The 16668-nt window shown below is 46.4% G+C and overlaps 1 protein-coding gene across 1 annotated transcript in view; it reads right to left on the bottom strand.

Annotated features, from left to right (window-relative positions):
* CTSD (cathepsin D) overlaps positions 1–16668 on the bottom strand; it is a 39953-nt gene that overhangs the window by 6337 nt on the left and 16948 nt on the right. Inside the window, exons 3-6 of the mRNA XM_019519747.1 lie at positions 11168–11291; positions 8145–8263; positions 2866–3065; positions 994–1116 (exon numbers count right to left, since the gene is read on the bottom strand). Of these exons, the coding sequence (XP_019375292.1) occupies positions 994–1116; positions 2866–3065; positions 8145–8263; positions 11168–11291 (566 nt within the window). The remainder of the gene's footprint in view (positions 1–993; positions 1117–2865; positions 3066–8144; positions 8264–11167; positions 11292–16668) is intronic.

The raw sequence follows: 16668 nt of genomic DNA, 5'->3' as shown, positions 1-16668 counted from the left end.
CTTTTTGCTTTGTACTCTTGCTGTTTTACATGCTCTCCAGGTAAAGAGCCTAGGGCAAGCATGGAAGGCTGGAGCCTGTCATCTCAGCGAGTGGGAGCCAGGAGCCCTGGATGGTGAGGCATTAAGCCTCACATTCTTTGGCATTTTCCCTGCAGGCATTTTATTTCCATGTTTACAGGGGAATAATACACATTATTTTGTTATAATGTGCATTACCGTGAGATGCAAAGGGTTAAAGGACTAAATAACATTTCCATCTTGGGAGGAGAGCAATCACCTACCTAAGTACATTAGGTAGATGATGGGGGGCTGGCTGGGTCTAGGCTCACATTAAATACCCCAGTCCTTTGTGCTCATGTGAAAAATCTTAGCCAAGGGTTCCAAGTCACTTTGCAAACATTAAAGAACCTGGGGATAATTACACTTAAACTGTGTCCCAGGGAGGAGCAAGGAAGGGAGGTACTGGAGATCCTTGGATAAAAGGCACTCTGTAATTACAGGCTGCTATTAAATCCTCACCACATGGCAGAGTTTAGAATAGGACTCCGGGCTTCCTGGCTCACAGCTCAGCCCACTCAATCATGTTCATTCTCTCTGGCTCTCCCCTGAACAATGCCGAGTGATTACTAGTGTGCGTCCATGCTAAGAGGGCCCGTCAGTCAAGTACTGAATTTTTTGGGCCTTGTTCTGTCCCTGCACACATGCAGGCAGTTCTGATGCTTCATCCCCACTAGGGGCATCAGCCATCCATACGGCAAACTACTTGGGAGGCAAGTGAGGCTGTTAGGACCCACAATTTGGTGGGACTTCGCCTACTTGAAACTAAGATAACAGTACAGTCTGTTGTAGAAGGCCAAAGGCTGGGCTAGAGATTAGACACATTTCCTCTCTTGGCTAGTCTAGTTCTGCTCTGGGTTGTGAGCCTCTGGGACAGGCTCCAGCCTTAGGGGGTGTGTGTGTCTGTGTAAGTAATCAAGAACTGGAGGGACTCACTGGTTCATGTGGATTTGCCAGTATGCTGAACGAGTGACATTCACCCAGTTGAAGTCACCACTGTAATACTTGGGGTCAGTGCCCCCCAGCAGCAGCTCCCCTCCAGGCTGAGCTGTTGGGTCCCTGAAAAAGAAGACAGAAGGTCTATTCAGTTCAAGGGTGGAGGTGGGAACACACCTCCTCTGACCACCTCCCCCACAACTGCCAGGGAGCACTTCAGATGGGTGCAGGGGATAGTAATGAAAGAGCAGGATGCCAATATGAAAGGTCCACCAGAGGTTAAGGCTTAGGGAAGAAGGTGTGTGGATTTCTAAAGGAGACTTTAGAGGCTGCCCAAGGGCCAAGGTATTCTGTCACAATTTCATCTAGCCTCAGCTACATACCTTTAATGCTGAGATCCAAATAAACTCCTTACATGCCAGGAGAAGGCAAATGGAAGATAGCTCACTGATCAGTGACAGCCCAAATGCTAACTAACTTGTTTTACCAGTAGCTGCAGGTGTTTTCTTCTTTGTCTGGGTGACTGGAGTGAGGGGGAAGTTAGGAAGATAGGGTGCGGTAGCAGGAGCAGGACGAGCACTTGTACAGAGCACGGAGCTAAAACCCTCCATTTCACTAATAATGAGGGACTATTTCTAGGTGGTTGGGGTGAGGGGGAAAAAGAGGAAGGAGAACAGATGCAGCTAACTATGATGTTATCAGTGCCTGACACTGTTACAGCCACCAGCCCACAGAACTGAATTCAAGGTTACTGTAAGACAAGAAGGCTACTGAGCAGATGTGAGGCAGTATGGTGACAGAGGGCTTGGGGGAGGTGAGCTGGCTTTTTAGCTGCAAGAATTAAAAAAAAAGATAGGATGCTTTTCAGCCAGAGGAATTTGAATCTCTCAAGTCAGAAGACTTGCTCAGAGTATCAGCACCTCCTTATGCCATTGTCCCCCTCTTCTCCATGCCCCTTTGCCTACTTGGAACCTACACACAACCATTATCCACCAAGCAGCTCATAGCCCAGCACACAACCCCCTCTTCAAAATCAAAACCCCATTCTCTGTCTCCTCATGCTGGTCTGAGAACAGTGGAATTCCACAAGCCAAAATAAGGCAGTGGAAGATCAAGCCTTTTGAAAGGCCTAGAACCAAGATCCATCAAGTACTGCATGTGTATTGCCAGTGTGGACAAACCCAAGAGGAATCCACCAGTTCCCTCTATTTTCAAATACTGGGTTGGGCTTATCCAGCCAGAGCCCAATACTTCATTGCTCTGTGTAGTCACTGACACCTATAAAGGACACAAAGAGCCTCCATTCTGATTGAAGGGCAAAGCAGTAGAGGAATACAGGGTGAGCCAGTGGGAGAGGAGAATTTTCCTGTCCAGTGACAATCAGGCCATTTGCTTCAAAGCTCCCCTGGCAGGGTTTGCATTAATTTGTACCATGTCAGGAACACTGCAGAGATGTAATAAAGGGCCAGGTGATAAACTGGTGTAAGGTAGCACAGCTCCAGTGATGGAGTCATACCAGCTTATATCAGATGGGACAAGGACCAGAGAACTTAAATATCAGCCTGCTGATAAAAACAGTTAGGGAGAGACTCTAGAGTGGAAGCAACCTCCCCACACCTCCTTCAAAAAGAGTGTAAAGTTCAGAGACAGACCATATGACAGAAATAGGATTTGGGGGCCAAATCGCACAGCAACACCAGCTTGCATACAGCTGCACCCAATTACACTTGCTGGGGACGTGGCTCAGAGTTAGAATCAAGCTAGGATTCGGCTGGAGGGAGGCAATAAAAAAAAGGAGGCCTCCAGTACATGAAGAGAACTAGAACCTCTTGCCCTCGCAGGCAAACTCTGTACTACCCAAACCCCAGTCACCTGTTCAAGTAGAAGGAAAAGATGTTCTTCTCTATCAGCTGCTGGCTCATGACATTGTCAAAGAAGGGTGTGACTTTTTGCACTGAGATCTTTGGGAATGCCATGCCCAGGATGCCATCAAACTTGGCAGCGATGAACGTTATGCCAGGCTGCTTGACTGCTTCACCAAAGATCTGGTCCTTGACTTTTAAACCACCAAGCTGAGAGAAGGAAGATAAAAATACACAGCTGAAAAGAGCGTCTCTGGACAGGGATAGGAGAAGCTGCTTTCCTAGAAACAGAAGGAGACCATAAGTCAATAAGTCAGTCCTCATCCCCACCCCTGTTTCTGGTTGCATCAGGGGTATAATATCTATAATTAGGACAGCAGCCATGGAGGAGTCCCAAGCTAGGAGACCATGATGCAAGTACAGGCCATTGAGGATGTGCCTCCTGCCTAGAGTGAGCAAAAATAACTGGTTCCTTGCAACTCGAGCCAGAAATGCTCACATTACCTTTCTTGGGTCAGATGTTCTGCTGTAGCACCCCTTGTTCCATCTCCTCCATGTGCAGGATGAGACTTCCCAGCTCATTGTTACCCAGCACCTCTATGACACTGCTTGAGAAGCCCACTGCCCCCTTCCCAATCCCTGCTCCAGTGGAGAGCCTCCCACCTTCATTCCCCTCTCCGTCTCTGCTCTTTGCATGTCCAGCTACATGGCTAGAATTCACCCCTCCTTGCTGTCTCCCAGTCCTTGCTCTCTCCACCCTGCCACTAACCAGCTGGTTCCCAAGTCCTATAGCCTGTAGTAGGCCAGCCCGCCCTGTTCTTATTCTCCTTGTTACTACCTATTTGCCTTTACCACCTCACTGCTCCCTTCCCGGCTTCCTCTGGCTTCTTGTTATTTACTGCATTTCATTCAAGCTCCTGATCTCTAGCCACAAGGCCCTCCAGTCTTGTTCACACCTACAATCACACCTTTTTACTCTATTGTCTCTCAAACTTCAGTGCTTACCTCATGCTGCTCCTACATCTCAAGTAGCCTCTCCTCCTTCAAGACTCCCAATCCCTCATCCCTTTGTCTACAACTTCTCATCACTGCAACTTCCCTTCTCAACTGTTGGCCTCTGTGGCATGTTTGTCCACTTTCTGCTGCAAGGCCATGAGGGCAAGGTACCTTTCTCATTTGTCCTTATGGACCCACTTAAAGCCTTTGGAGACCAGAGACAGCAAATATTCCCAGCTGAGAAGATGCTTCCCTTCAGCTAAGTAGCTACAAAAAAAGCTGGAATGGAAGTACTACATTGGGGTAACAGGAATGGCAAACTGCCAGTCAGACAGATGTGAATTTAAGGTCAGATATTTTGTGCCAGGCACCACGGCTGGCACACATTTGTAATAGGAAAGCTGAAATCTTTTGCTTTCCTATGGTGTTCGTATCCAACTCACAAACTAGGGGAGCACCCCTGCCAGCTTTCACCCAATGGGGAGATGGCTTTGGGGTTCTTTTTAGCAGTTCCTAAAGTCTTAAAAGCAAATCACAGGTGCTTTTACTAATGAGACTGGGATGCTTTCAGCATCCCAGTTGTTCCTCAGCAGTCCACCCAGGATGAGTCAGTCTCCAAACAGCAGCATCACAGCGAGAAGTCCCACCCTAGAACGAAGAGCTCAGTTCCCTTAGTTGACGTGAGAAAATAACCCCGCTAACTAGGTCCCCCTTGTTTGGGCAAGGGTGGTTGTGCACATGTGAAGAAGTGCATGGTAGTGGCACAGGGAGTTTTTACATGAACTGTACAACAAGAACAGTAATACCAAGTGTCATCTAAAATGAAGCACTAAAAGCCACGAACAGGATGTGGGGCAGAAGGCCCAAGACATACATCCTGTGTCACATGCTTCAGTAGTCAGTTATACAGTGCAATCTGCAGAAGTGATTACTACACCAACCTGACCCTTCATTTCTTTTTATCAGAAATTAAATATTTGAAGAGCTAAATCCCCTATTGGCCTGAACCAGCTGGAACATCACCTGGAACATGTTTGGAGGCACCAGACAATTTTCTCTTTCAGTTCTGAAAGCTGCATTCCAGAAAATTACCTAGTTACATCCCTGACTGAACAGTTATGCCCATGAGTAACTGCCTCTGAGCAGTCTCACACCACCTCCCCTGTGTCAGGTTCACCAGATGGAGGAAGGGTTGCAAGCTCCAAAACTGAAAGCATTGTTAACAGATCACCAGCAATGAATTACAAAACCTTCTGCCTCCAAGTTACTCACTTGGCACCTGCCCAGGTACAAAGCGACTGAAAAATCATTACCAGTTGTTGGCTGCTCGGTGGCCTCACTCCAGCTCCTTACAGACAGGTGTCTGCATCATGCAGCACAAATTGGCACCCTTGTTAGCAGTGTCAGCAGAAAGACCAAGAACAGAAAAGGGCCAGGAGACTATAGACTGGTTCCTCCACTAATATTAAGTTTGAGTAGTTTCATCAACTCCACTTGAGCAATGGCCATTTACTCCAGTTAGGGATTTGGCCCTAAGTTCTCCCATCCAGAGACAACCAGGAGGAGGCTGACTGCTGGAGGGACACATACCCAGCTTACTATACCTGCTGTGTGGCTAAGGAAGGACTTCACTCTCCAGGGCAAGTTGCCCAGCTCCCAGATCCCTTCACCTTCTCTACTGCAGCCAAGAAGCAGACCCATCCTCAAATTTCTACTAAGTCAGTGCAACCTTGGCAGATTTCTGCCTTGAGAGGACTCAGGGGAGCAGAGATTCTCCTAGTATGGGCACATCCACTGTTTGGTGAGCCAAACTCATCTCCACCATGGATGCCTGGTGCTCTGAGACATCTCCTGGGTGGCACATACAAGATTCAGGAGCACCAGAATTCACGGTGAGGGCAGGGGTTGAGTGAAACCAGGGCAGGGAAGAACACAGGCTCCCATTCCTGCTCAGCTACTATTTATGTTTCCTTGCCAGATACCCTCAGAGCACAATCCTGCTGACTTTGATGTGGCTATGCCAGTCTCCACCCCAGCAAGGGCCTCAGTTAACCCAAGCCTGTATTTTAAGTCAAGGCTTCACTGGGAGTTTGGGGTGCACAAGGCACACAAATCAGGCTACTTGGGTGTGGGGCCTTTGATCTTAGAACCCATAAGGTGCTGAGAACTCAAAGTTTCTTTGGGCTGTGAACTCAGCTTCTTGAAGTATTAGGCCCAAAGGTATTGTCACATCTGCCCCTGTGGAAGCCAAGTGTGGTAAAACTGTGTTGGCTGTGATGTGGCTCAGGTGCCGAATCCTTCCTCAGAGTCACTGGAAAGCAGACAGCTAAATTAAGGCGGCGGCATTACAATGATAACTTACAAACAAACAAACAAACAAACAAACAAACAAACAAACAAACAAACAAACAAACAAACAAACAAACAAACAAACAAACAAACAAACTTCGACTCACTTCACTCCCTCCATTAAACCGGAAAGCACCAAAACCTGCCAGCACAATTGCAGCTCAATAAAAAGCTAGCTGCTTTGGATCACCGCTCCCACTCTGTTGCCAAAGAAGCCCCCTTCTAAACCACCTCCCTTCACTCCTCATCTAAACCCAACACACATCGCTGCTCTCTCCCTGCTGGCAACTGATGCCATTAGCAGCAACTGATGGCAAGGGATGGAAGCAGCTGTCTGCTCGCTCAGATCATATTTATTAACCCAACAGAATTCATTGCTAATTGCAAAATGACTTAATTCAACGAAAGCAGTAAATGCCTTGGAGGGCTTTTTTTTTTTTTTTTTTTTAAACTAAATGCCACCAGATCCCAATTGAACAACTAGGGTCTAGACCCCACATTAGATTCAAGGGCCTTCCCCCCGTAGAAAGTGACAGCTCTTAATTTTTACTCATTTTTTGAATACTAGAGCTATTCTTCTGTTACAAAGAACTTGGAACAACCACAACAGGTCACAATGTTTTTGACACTAGGGATTCCTACTTCCAATCTTTGGATTTAATCCTGTGAATACTGTGTAGGTGTTTGTACCCCTAACAGTGCTTATATTGAGCGACACCCTTAAAAGGATCTCACAGCACCCTGGAGTGCTGGGTCACCCTGGCTGAGAATCACTGGCATAGACCACCTTCTCGAGCTCTTTGATGTAGTGCCAGGAACCTAAAGGTGGCTGTGGGAAGCAGCAAGCCCCACCTCCCTGCTCCCGCTCATACTCATGAAGGTCAGAAATGCGGTGGTACAGTTGCTCTCAAAAACACTGGAGACAGATCTTTAGCAGGAAACACCACATGTCCTGATATGGTGACATGAGCAGTCATGGGGCACATGTTGCGGCACTGCACTGGGGGGTGTGGTCAGATGTGGTGCAGCCCGAGATCCACTTTGAGTCAGTCCAACAGTCACCAGCCGCTTAAAAGGTGCTAGCGTATGCCGGGGGGATGCTTGTACTGCAAGTCAGGTTTTCATGCACAAACTTTGGCGAAATCTATTCCCAGCAGACTGGAAGTATGGTTGAAGCAGTTTTTCTGCTCCACAGAGCTGGAGAGAGTGCTGGCTAACACTTTTCCACTGGGACAGGTAGCACATACCCACATGTCTATCAAAAATATGCTGAGAGGGGGGCCTATCTAGGAACACCAACCCAGCACTGGAGATCAAATAGTTCAGGAGAACATGCCCCACTGATCTTCAACAGGGCTTGGGTTCTAATCACCTATGTGTGTCTCCAGCTTTTAAAAGCACATTTTCAAATGTAACAAATGATTGTTGAGTATCTCATTTCCTGGGTGTCCAGCCCAAGATGTTTCCAAGGAACCCAATTTACTGGGCATCTACCCTCTTAACTCTGAAAAATCCAGTTCCCCCCCCCTCAGACTGGTTCCAGGTCAAGGGCAGTTCACATACTCCCAATTTCTGAAAGATGTGTTTCAGGCTTTGAATGATGGGAGGACCTCTTGTGCTGTCAGGATAGTCCAACCTCCCTTCCCATGTAGTGCTTAGTTGGCCAAAAGGTACCAAATATAATGTAGAGAGGTGTCCCCGAGGGAGCTGAGCTGAGAGCACCAAGCAAGATCTGGCTTCAACAATGCACAGAAGTATGTACCTTTAGGGTGCAAAGGGAGGCAGTGTTGCCAAGTGTCTGTAGCACTGGAATGTGACTCAAGGGACACAGGATCTACTCCTACCTCTGCCCCTAGCCTAATGGAAAGTCAAAGGCTCCTATGTGCTTTGCTGACAAAGGTGACCTTAAATGGCTTGCAGAAGTGGACTGTGGTCATTACTAACCGTCACAAAATCCTGGCTGAGGTATCCAGACAGGCTCCCAGTGCCATAATGGATGGCGAAAGCCGTGCCATTCTTCACGTAGGTGGAGGATTTGGAGGCATCGTACTTGTGATGCAACACTGCAATCAAGGATACAATGTAAGCAGGCAAAGTCAATACTGCTGAGATTGCACACAGCTTTGTGTCCATTCCAAGCAGCGAAGAGACACAAACTAGTTAATGGAGTGGGTCAAAAAAGGGAAGGGGGAAATGTTGCAGAAAGTTCCTCACTTGTCCCTTCCCCCACACACCCAGCTTTTCCTACATTTCAAGCAACATTTTTAATTTGTAAGACACTTCAGGGTGTTGTACAGCTAAGCTTAACAGGCCCCCACTCCCCAGGATGTCTTAAATCAGGACTGCTTTAAGCACATGTGTCTACCAGATGGGGAATTAAATAACAAGATCCAATTTGTCCATTTAATAGGATTTGGCTGCTACATATTAAGATGTAGCACTAGCCATGGCAGGTGTGTCAGGGGACATTAGAAACCAAGAGGGTGATGCTCAAGTCATCCTAAGTTCCTCAAAAGAAGTACATATATTGTGAAGTACATGGGAGCCTTTAACTCTACTCAGATGTGAACAAAGTTTCAATATTTTTATTCAATTACAACACTTAACACATTACCCAAAATATTTTTTTTTCTTAAAACAGTTTGCAAGCCTTTCTTTTGATTCTTTATGAAGATGCCCTGAGAGACTTTAATGTAAGAAGTGAGAGGAGTTCGCTCTCATGTTTCTGTTTTATACTTTAGAAAGATCAGGGATTTGAATTCTTCTTGGTTTTGCTGGAGGGCTTTAGGGACACAGACTGTTTCTTAATTAAAATGGGCAGAGGCACCAAGTCTTTTGCAAGTATGTCGTTACTCAGAATGCTTACTACTCGGGGAGTTAAATGGGCCCTGTCCAAAGAGAAGGAAGCTAAAAAGCCCACAGAGGATAGTCATACCTCCTTCCCTTGCACCTCAAGTCCAGCCACTTCTATGTATGTAGGCTGAGCTGTGGTTTGGTAGCATTTTTCACTCACTCCGCACAGATGTAAAATGAACTCCCAGACAAATGGAAAACCAGAACCACAGAGATTTGAGCTCCTGGCCCATATTCCTTCCTCTATTGCTCAGCTCTCACTTAATATTGCCCTTGCTCTCTAGATGTCGGAGCATCCAGTCTATGCAGACTCAAATTTCTAATCGTGGAATCTCCTTGTCCTTCCAAAAAACCCCCACAATGAACTAAGTACCCGGCCATCTCTGTGCACTGCAAAAGTAGTAAGTCTCAGGTCTCATTTCCCTTCCCTCGTCAGAAGACCTACTCTAGGTCACCTTTCACGTTTGCGTATTTGTTGGCTCCACATATTTCCCTGTTCTGCTTAAGTAGCACATCTAGTGGCTTTTAAAAAGGCATTTTCCTGTGGCTGGATTTGACACCATCTTCTTTGGTGATTTATTATATCATAGCATCATCTGGCAAAAAAGCTTGCAATTCATGAGCTAGTCAGCTACAAAAAATGTCTAATAACATGGTTATTATTCATTATAGATCCATAAACATGGTTGCACATACTCCTCACAATAACAAAATGTTTTTAATAGAGCTGACAAGATGACGCCTTGCTCGGTTTTTTTTGTGCTCATGTTGAACAATAGGTCTCTGATTTGGGAAGAGGCAATGCAACATGTGGAATGGCTTGTTAACCCTATCAAGAACACTGCGAAAAATGAATGACTGTGGTCAGGGGTGTGATAACAAAGAGAAACAAGAACAGAGGAGAGGTGCAAAGGCCTTCCAAGTTAACAGCACCTGGACTGAGGTTTGGGAGATGTGGGTTCTTGTCTTGGCTCTGCCACCGATTTGTTGGATGACCTCAGGCAAATTGCTTTACCTCTATGCCTCATTTCCCCTCAACTCCCTCACTTCAGTCAGGTATTATGAAGCTTGTGTATGTGGGGATCTAGGGATGAAAACCCTTGCATGAGTTTAGTGGAGTGATTACTCTTCAATGCCACTCCCCATCACCTGCAGTTCCACACCTCTATTTTGGGTGGGCTGCTGAGATCCAATCAAAACAGGTTTGTTATCTCTTTCCCCTTTCTTTAAAGGAAAGAAGGGCATTGTTTTCCAGATAAAAAGGCAGAATGAGAGTTGCAATGATGCAGTGGGGATACTGTTAGAGAGAAGGACAAAGGAAAAAGGCTTCTTCTGACACTTTGCATTCTGAAGAATGCAAAGTGTTCAACTTCCCTCCCCCACCTTGGAGTAGGACAAAATTAAAAGGAAAGGGTAGGAAGAAAAGGAGAGGAGAGGATTCTGACTCCAGTTCCTGGCTACAGGTATGCAGGACAGGCAAGCTCGGACTGTGGTCACATATGCTGCAATGTGCAGACGAGCTCAGCACACAGACCAGCTCAGGCTAGCTTGAATCTCACTAGCTCTGGCTGAAAGCAGTGAAACAGCAACAGCTAGGGCATCTGTGGAGGCTGCAGAAGGCCATGTGGGTCTCTAGATAATTACTCAATGGCTGCTGTAGTTTTGCTGCCATCAGTAACCAAGTTCACTAGATGAAAGCTACAGTGGGTGCCTCTGGATGATGCGTTGCAAATCACAGTGCCAAAATGTAGCAAAGACATGCCCCATCTTGTTCAAGAGCTGGTGCCCAGCTCAGCTGTGCTGCAGCTTTTTAAACTGGAAGAGGTGTCCTGGGGACTGGCAGACAAGGTTTTGATTTTCCAAACTTTCCACGTTCAGGAGGGTTACCTGCCACTTGATTTCTAAAGCTGGCTTTGCCATGGGTCAGGAAGTCAGCGAGACAGGCTTGATTAAAACTGACATTACCTTGTGCAGGCTGGGGGGGAGGGAAGGTTTCTAGGCAATCCCTTGTGATGGTTTAGTGGGAAGCTTGGTGCCAGAAGTTGCAATACAGAGAATGAAAGGCCGTGTGAAGCCACACGACCAGGCAGCTCCATAGGGAAAGAGGTACTTACAGCAGGCTATGTCCAGGAGATGACAGTGGATAGAGGGCACCCAAAGGTTGGAAGATCCTGTATCAAAGACCACAGTAAACTTCTGGGGTGGGGTCCCAATACCAATCTCACCATAGTACTGAGCCTGTAGGGTATGAGGAACAGGGAGAAGGAAGGGAAGAAGAGCATTAAAAACACAGATGAATACACTGAGCAACACAAATGTATTTAGGTTATCACACTGTTAAACTGCACCAGGGAGAGAATCAGCCCCAGAAGAAACACAGGGGCAAATACAGGGTTATGGCATAATACAGCAGCAATCCTGCTCCCTCCCACCCCCACCCCAGAAGCTCTATGAAGTGGAGCACAGTATGGTCATAGTGAGCTCAAAACTACCCTAGTCTCAGGCCCTTTTGGGGTAAGTCAACATAGGAAATAGTATTGCGCATATACAGCCACATCACAGAAGGGTTAGATTTGCATAGATAGGGGCTCTTTCCCTCCTCCCCCAACTACACAAAGGGACAAAGAATGAACAGAAAGGACAGTCTGGTGCATCATAGCATTAACTGAAAAACTGTGTTCAGGTCTCAGTGAGGTCACCAATTTCCTGTGCTATCTTGGAAAGTCACAATTGCTCCGAGCTTCAGTTACATAACTGTAAGAGCGATACCTCCCTTTGCCTTGCCTGTGGAGCTCATACATTCTTCTAGGCAGGAATCGGCTTTACACATATGCATACTACCGACCAGAATGGTAGCGAGGCTTCTACGCCAAACAGAGAAATAGCTGGGAAAGATCCCACTCAGACACTGATGCTATATCTACACTGCAAAGCAGAGGCCTTCGCTGAAGTTTTGATGGACCTACATAAGCTAGTGATAAACAAACTTGCTGGATTACTGGTAAGAACACATCCCTTCCTACACAGGCTGAACCACACACCCAAGCCCCTGGGGAAATACCTGGGCATCTACTCCAGGGGTGGGCAAAATGCAGCCCGCCAGGCCATTCTATCTGGCTTGCGAGGCTCCTAAAAATGTAGAAAATTAATATATATCTGTTCCTGGCTGCCTGTCATATGGCCCTTGATGGCTTGCCAAAAAACTCAGCAAGCGGCCCTCCGCCCGATATAATTGCTCGTCCCCATCTACTCTGTGCTGCCACAATTATAGCGGTCTCAGCACTTGAGTTAAATAATGTAAAGCCAACTTGGATGTGTCAACAGGAGCTACAGTCACTCCTCAGAAGTGTGTTGTAGGCAGTTCCAGACAGAAGTTATTTCAAATTGTAATGTCTCTTAACAAAATGGTTCTCCTCTCTCCAGCAGGGCGCCTTCCATCAGCTACAAACACGAGGAAGATCATAGGTAAAAGAACGAGGCTTTCCCAAATCAGTGCCAGCAACCCCTGCCTTCCATCCCCAGTCACTTCTGGGGAGAGGAGGTTTCCTCCTCTCTAGCTGGGGGCGAGGAGGAGGAGGAGGGAGTAGTAGTAGTGGGGAGGAAAGGGGGGAAAGGCAGATGGCTCCAGTTCACTGGGTAGATGAGTGTGCCTTGGTGACAATTGTATCCCATACCAAATGAGCCTGCTTCTCCTTTTGTTTCTCATCTAGTCACTCACTGTGGGCCTCCCTCCCAAAACCATTTTTGAAGAATAAATTTACATTTTTTAAAAGCGTAAAAGAAAACAAAAACATCTGGTCCGAGGAATGCGCCGTCAGTAGAGACTGCCTCGAGCGGAGCTCACTAGAAGAGCATGCATGCTTTCATCTCTAGTCAGAGCAAGCTGATTTAGCTTCTGTGGAGTCTTAGCTATCATTAAAAAAAAAAATAAATCCTGATAGTACAGGCAACCTCCTGTGGATGCAGTTCTGTCTGCCTGAGTCTGCAGCCAGCAAGCTCCTGTGCCTCCATGACTGGGTGTAGCTGTGTCAAATTGCAGCAGGGTGAAATGTGACCAGAGTTTTGAGAAGCTTACTTGTCATTCTCCTAAAACCCAGTGCATAGCAGCAAAACCAGCACAAGTCAGAACAATTTGTCTATTCCCTCCCCACTCCCAGCAGTTGCAGCATCCAAAGTAGAGACAAGTAATAGAGGTATGACCCAAGGGAAGGGGCAGTTAATACAGGGTGCAAGGGGAGTATAATAAAAAGGGAAGTTCTTGCTTGTTGCTGAGAAGTTACTTGGAACAGCAAGAAAGGGAGCCAGAGAAAATGCTGCTTTACCCTGCTACCACCTGCAGAGAGCAGATGCAGGTGGTGAGGCCCATCATCCCTTGATGCCTCAAGCTGCCATGAAGGAAAGTAACCCTCAGACAGACTTCCCACCACTCTCCCTTTTCTTAGCAGCTAGAAATGGGGGGCTACCACCCCATGCTCTAGCTCAGCTGTTGGTAGTGTTTTTCCTAATAGTGGGCTGGAATGACCCAGCTTGGAACCAAAAGCAGGCTGATGCTAGGAGCCAGGCTCTACCGCTGCCCCTTTTCCCTGGCTTTTAACTTTGTGCAAGTAGAGCATTTCACCTAACTTCTAATTTTTATTTGCGAGTTTAAGATTACAAAACAAGCTGGGCTGATAGTTTTTCAGATTTCTCTCAAGTTTGAAGCAATCCAGTTCCCTTCCTGCCTTCCTTCTGCTTTTGCTCCCTTTCTCAAGAGGCAACTTAACGTATATGCAGCATCTGTCCATACTCCTCTCTTCTACCATTACCCTACCTCCTCTCCTCTACTTCGCACCTTCCCTTCTCACCCTTAACATGACTAAGTATAGGGGAAGTTAAGATGAGTATTGTGCATTTGAAAGATACATTAAAGGACAAGGGGAGATAAAAATAGAGGAAAGGGGGTAAAGAGGAAAAGATGCACACACACTTTAAGATACATAATATTATAGATAGCTACGTAATAAAATATAATCCATACAATCATTATACTGCATTACACAGTACATTATTTTTACACTGTGCATGTAATAAAAAGTTATACTACAATGCTATGTATTATATAATACAATACAATACAATATTTATACACACACTAAAACTGAATAAGTGTGAAAGGCAATAGTTGGTCCCAAGAGCTCCACAGATCTCTTCCACCCTGGCTTTTAGGCTTCTTCCTGAGGCTAGCAGGGCTCTAGTTAAACTAGAAGTGCCAGGTGCAAGAACACACTGTCCACCCAAGATTCAGGGAAGCCACTGCATTTAGTTGCACCTCCAGTCATTTACTAAAGAGAATAGGAGAATGTGTCAGTCTTATGGAAAGGGCTGGACTAGGGATGCATCTGCCAGCTGCCTTCTTGGGTCACCCAATATACTGGATGGCCAAACAATTGAGCTTCAGGGAGGCAATATACCCAATCAGATGCTTCCATACTCAGCCAGGATGCAGCAGCACAGGTTTCCTGTATTTGAGCAACTGCAGAAGAAAGCCAAAGGCTGCCAGAGCTCTTAGGCAGGGCGCATAGCAGGTGCTCCAGGCTTGCTAGCAAACATCAGAGATGAACGTTGCTACCCATTCTGCAGTCTCCCTGGCCTCCAAATCCAGGAAGTGTCTGGTGCTAGACATAAATTCTCACATATGGAAAAGCAAATCAAAAGTACTGCTGGGGAAGGAAGTGACAAGCTGGGGCCCATCCAGAACCCCTGCAGCTCCAGAAGTGCACAGAAAATCCAGATCCCTACTTAGAGCTATAAGCACAAAGAGGACTTGTCTCTGTTCCAGTTGGACAGCCTCCGGTCAGGTCCAATTGGTAGTCTGCACCAACCCTCCCTCTTCAGCTCAGCTTGGTTTCACACATGCCCCATCCCCTGTGACCACAGTGAAGTAAGAGACCTGTTGTAACCTAATCCCTGTTTATGTTAGAGCTCCACCCCCATCTTGCACCTGCCAGATCTAGTGGGCTTTGAGAGCCCCAGCTCCTCCTGGGAATGACTCCATGGTGCAAGGCACCCCAGTCACATTGCCAACCCTTCTATAATCATTACACTCCAGGCCTGCTCTGCCGACTCTAGCAAGAACTGGGATCTGCTTGCAGGACTATGGTTTTAGGAGGAAGGGTGCAAATAAGAGGAGGGCAATTTTGCCCGACCTATAAGTCAGAGCCATCTGCACACAGAGGTCTGGCTACTAAAGAATTAGCAGTGCGTTTTTAAACAGGAGTTCTGCTCATTAAACAATTAATGATCTGTTACAATTAAGTATACCGGCAAAGCAACATTAGTTACCATTGTTCTATGATAAATTGCTGGAGCTCAGAAACAGTTAACCCATTATGTGCAGGGAAGAAGGGGTTAGCCTAGGGCACATTTCAGGATTGCATCCATGTAAGGTTCACACCCCATTTCCTAGAGTCTATTCTGCACAGGTCTTACCCCTGCTGGAGTAATTTCCTTTACTGACAACTACCATCAGTTCAGCAAATGGAGATCTTCCAGGGGTATTGGATAGTAAGAGAGAGCAGCAGCAGCAGCTGTGTCTCAGCTCATTCAAGCTGTATTTATTAAGCCAACTCAATTCATTGCTAATTGCAAAATGATTTAATTTGACAAGAGCAGTAAGAGTCTTGGATGGATTTTTTAATGAAACCTAGATGGCACCAGATCCAAACTGAACAAGGATCTAGACGAGTCTTTTTACCCGAGGAATCCCTAAGACTCAAGCACCCCTGGAAGATGGCAACTTTTAGAAAAGAAGTGAAAACAGAAGATTGGGGAGGGGGTGTGCACACTTCTCCCACCACCCCAATTTTTCTGTTGCGAAGAGCCCAGAAAGACCACAAGAGGTTAGAATGTTTTTAACATTATGAAGTCCTTTTTGAAATATCTGGGTTTATCTTGCAATTCATGTTTGCACACCTAACAGTGCTAACTCTGCATAGTACTCTGGAAAAAAGTTCTCAAAGTATGCAGAAAAGATGAAAGTACTCAGTGCCATGGCACCTTGGTTGGAAAAAAAAAAATTTATAATAGGCATAGATATGGAGCAGTTTCAAAGAGGGCAAGCAGCTATTACATTTCAGTTGTATTATGCTTGCTTGCACATGATCATAGCAAAACTGCTGCTTCAGGTACAGACACACAACAGCTAAACTCTTCTTAGATGGTTCACAACTGCTGGGGCTCCAAGGTGGCCCATGGTCAGTGCCTTAGCATTCCAGGGAAAAGCATCACCCTTTAGGCACTGAAGCACTGCAGCTGATACAAGATGGTGGGAGCAAACAGCCAGCTGTGTGTGCAGGTGTGTAGGAGGAGTGCTTGCATCCACTCTTTGGGGCTCCCACAGGGTAGGTGGAGACTTGTGGCTGGGTTTGAAGCTTTTAAAAACCGCTTTAAAAACTAAAAATGCATGTCCATACCCTTTAGAGGCATCAATATGGATGGTGGTTTAGCCCAAGGGCCAAAAGTTTGAGTGCAATGGGGGCCAGGTGAGTGATGCAGGGCTAGTCCATGGAGCTCAATCCAGCCTGTGTGAGGACTGGGTCTCTGCACTGCCACCTCTCCCTCACTACCAAAATTTCTG

Source organism: Gavialis gangeticus, unplaced genomic scaffold, assembly GCF_001723915.1.
Source record: "Gavialis gangeticus isolate Ggan-Ray unplaced genomic scaffold, GavGan_comp1, whole genome shotgun sequence".
Lineage (NCBI taxonomy): Eukaryota > Metazoa > Chordata > Crocodylia > Gavialidae > Gavialis > Gavialis gangeticus.
The sequence above is the reverse complement of the archived record's forward strand: the minus strand, read 5'-3'. Positions and strand labels throughout refer to the sequence as shown.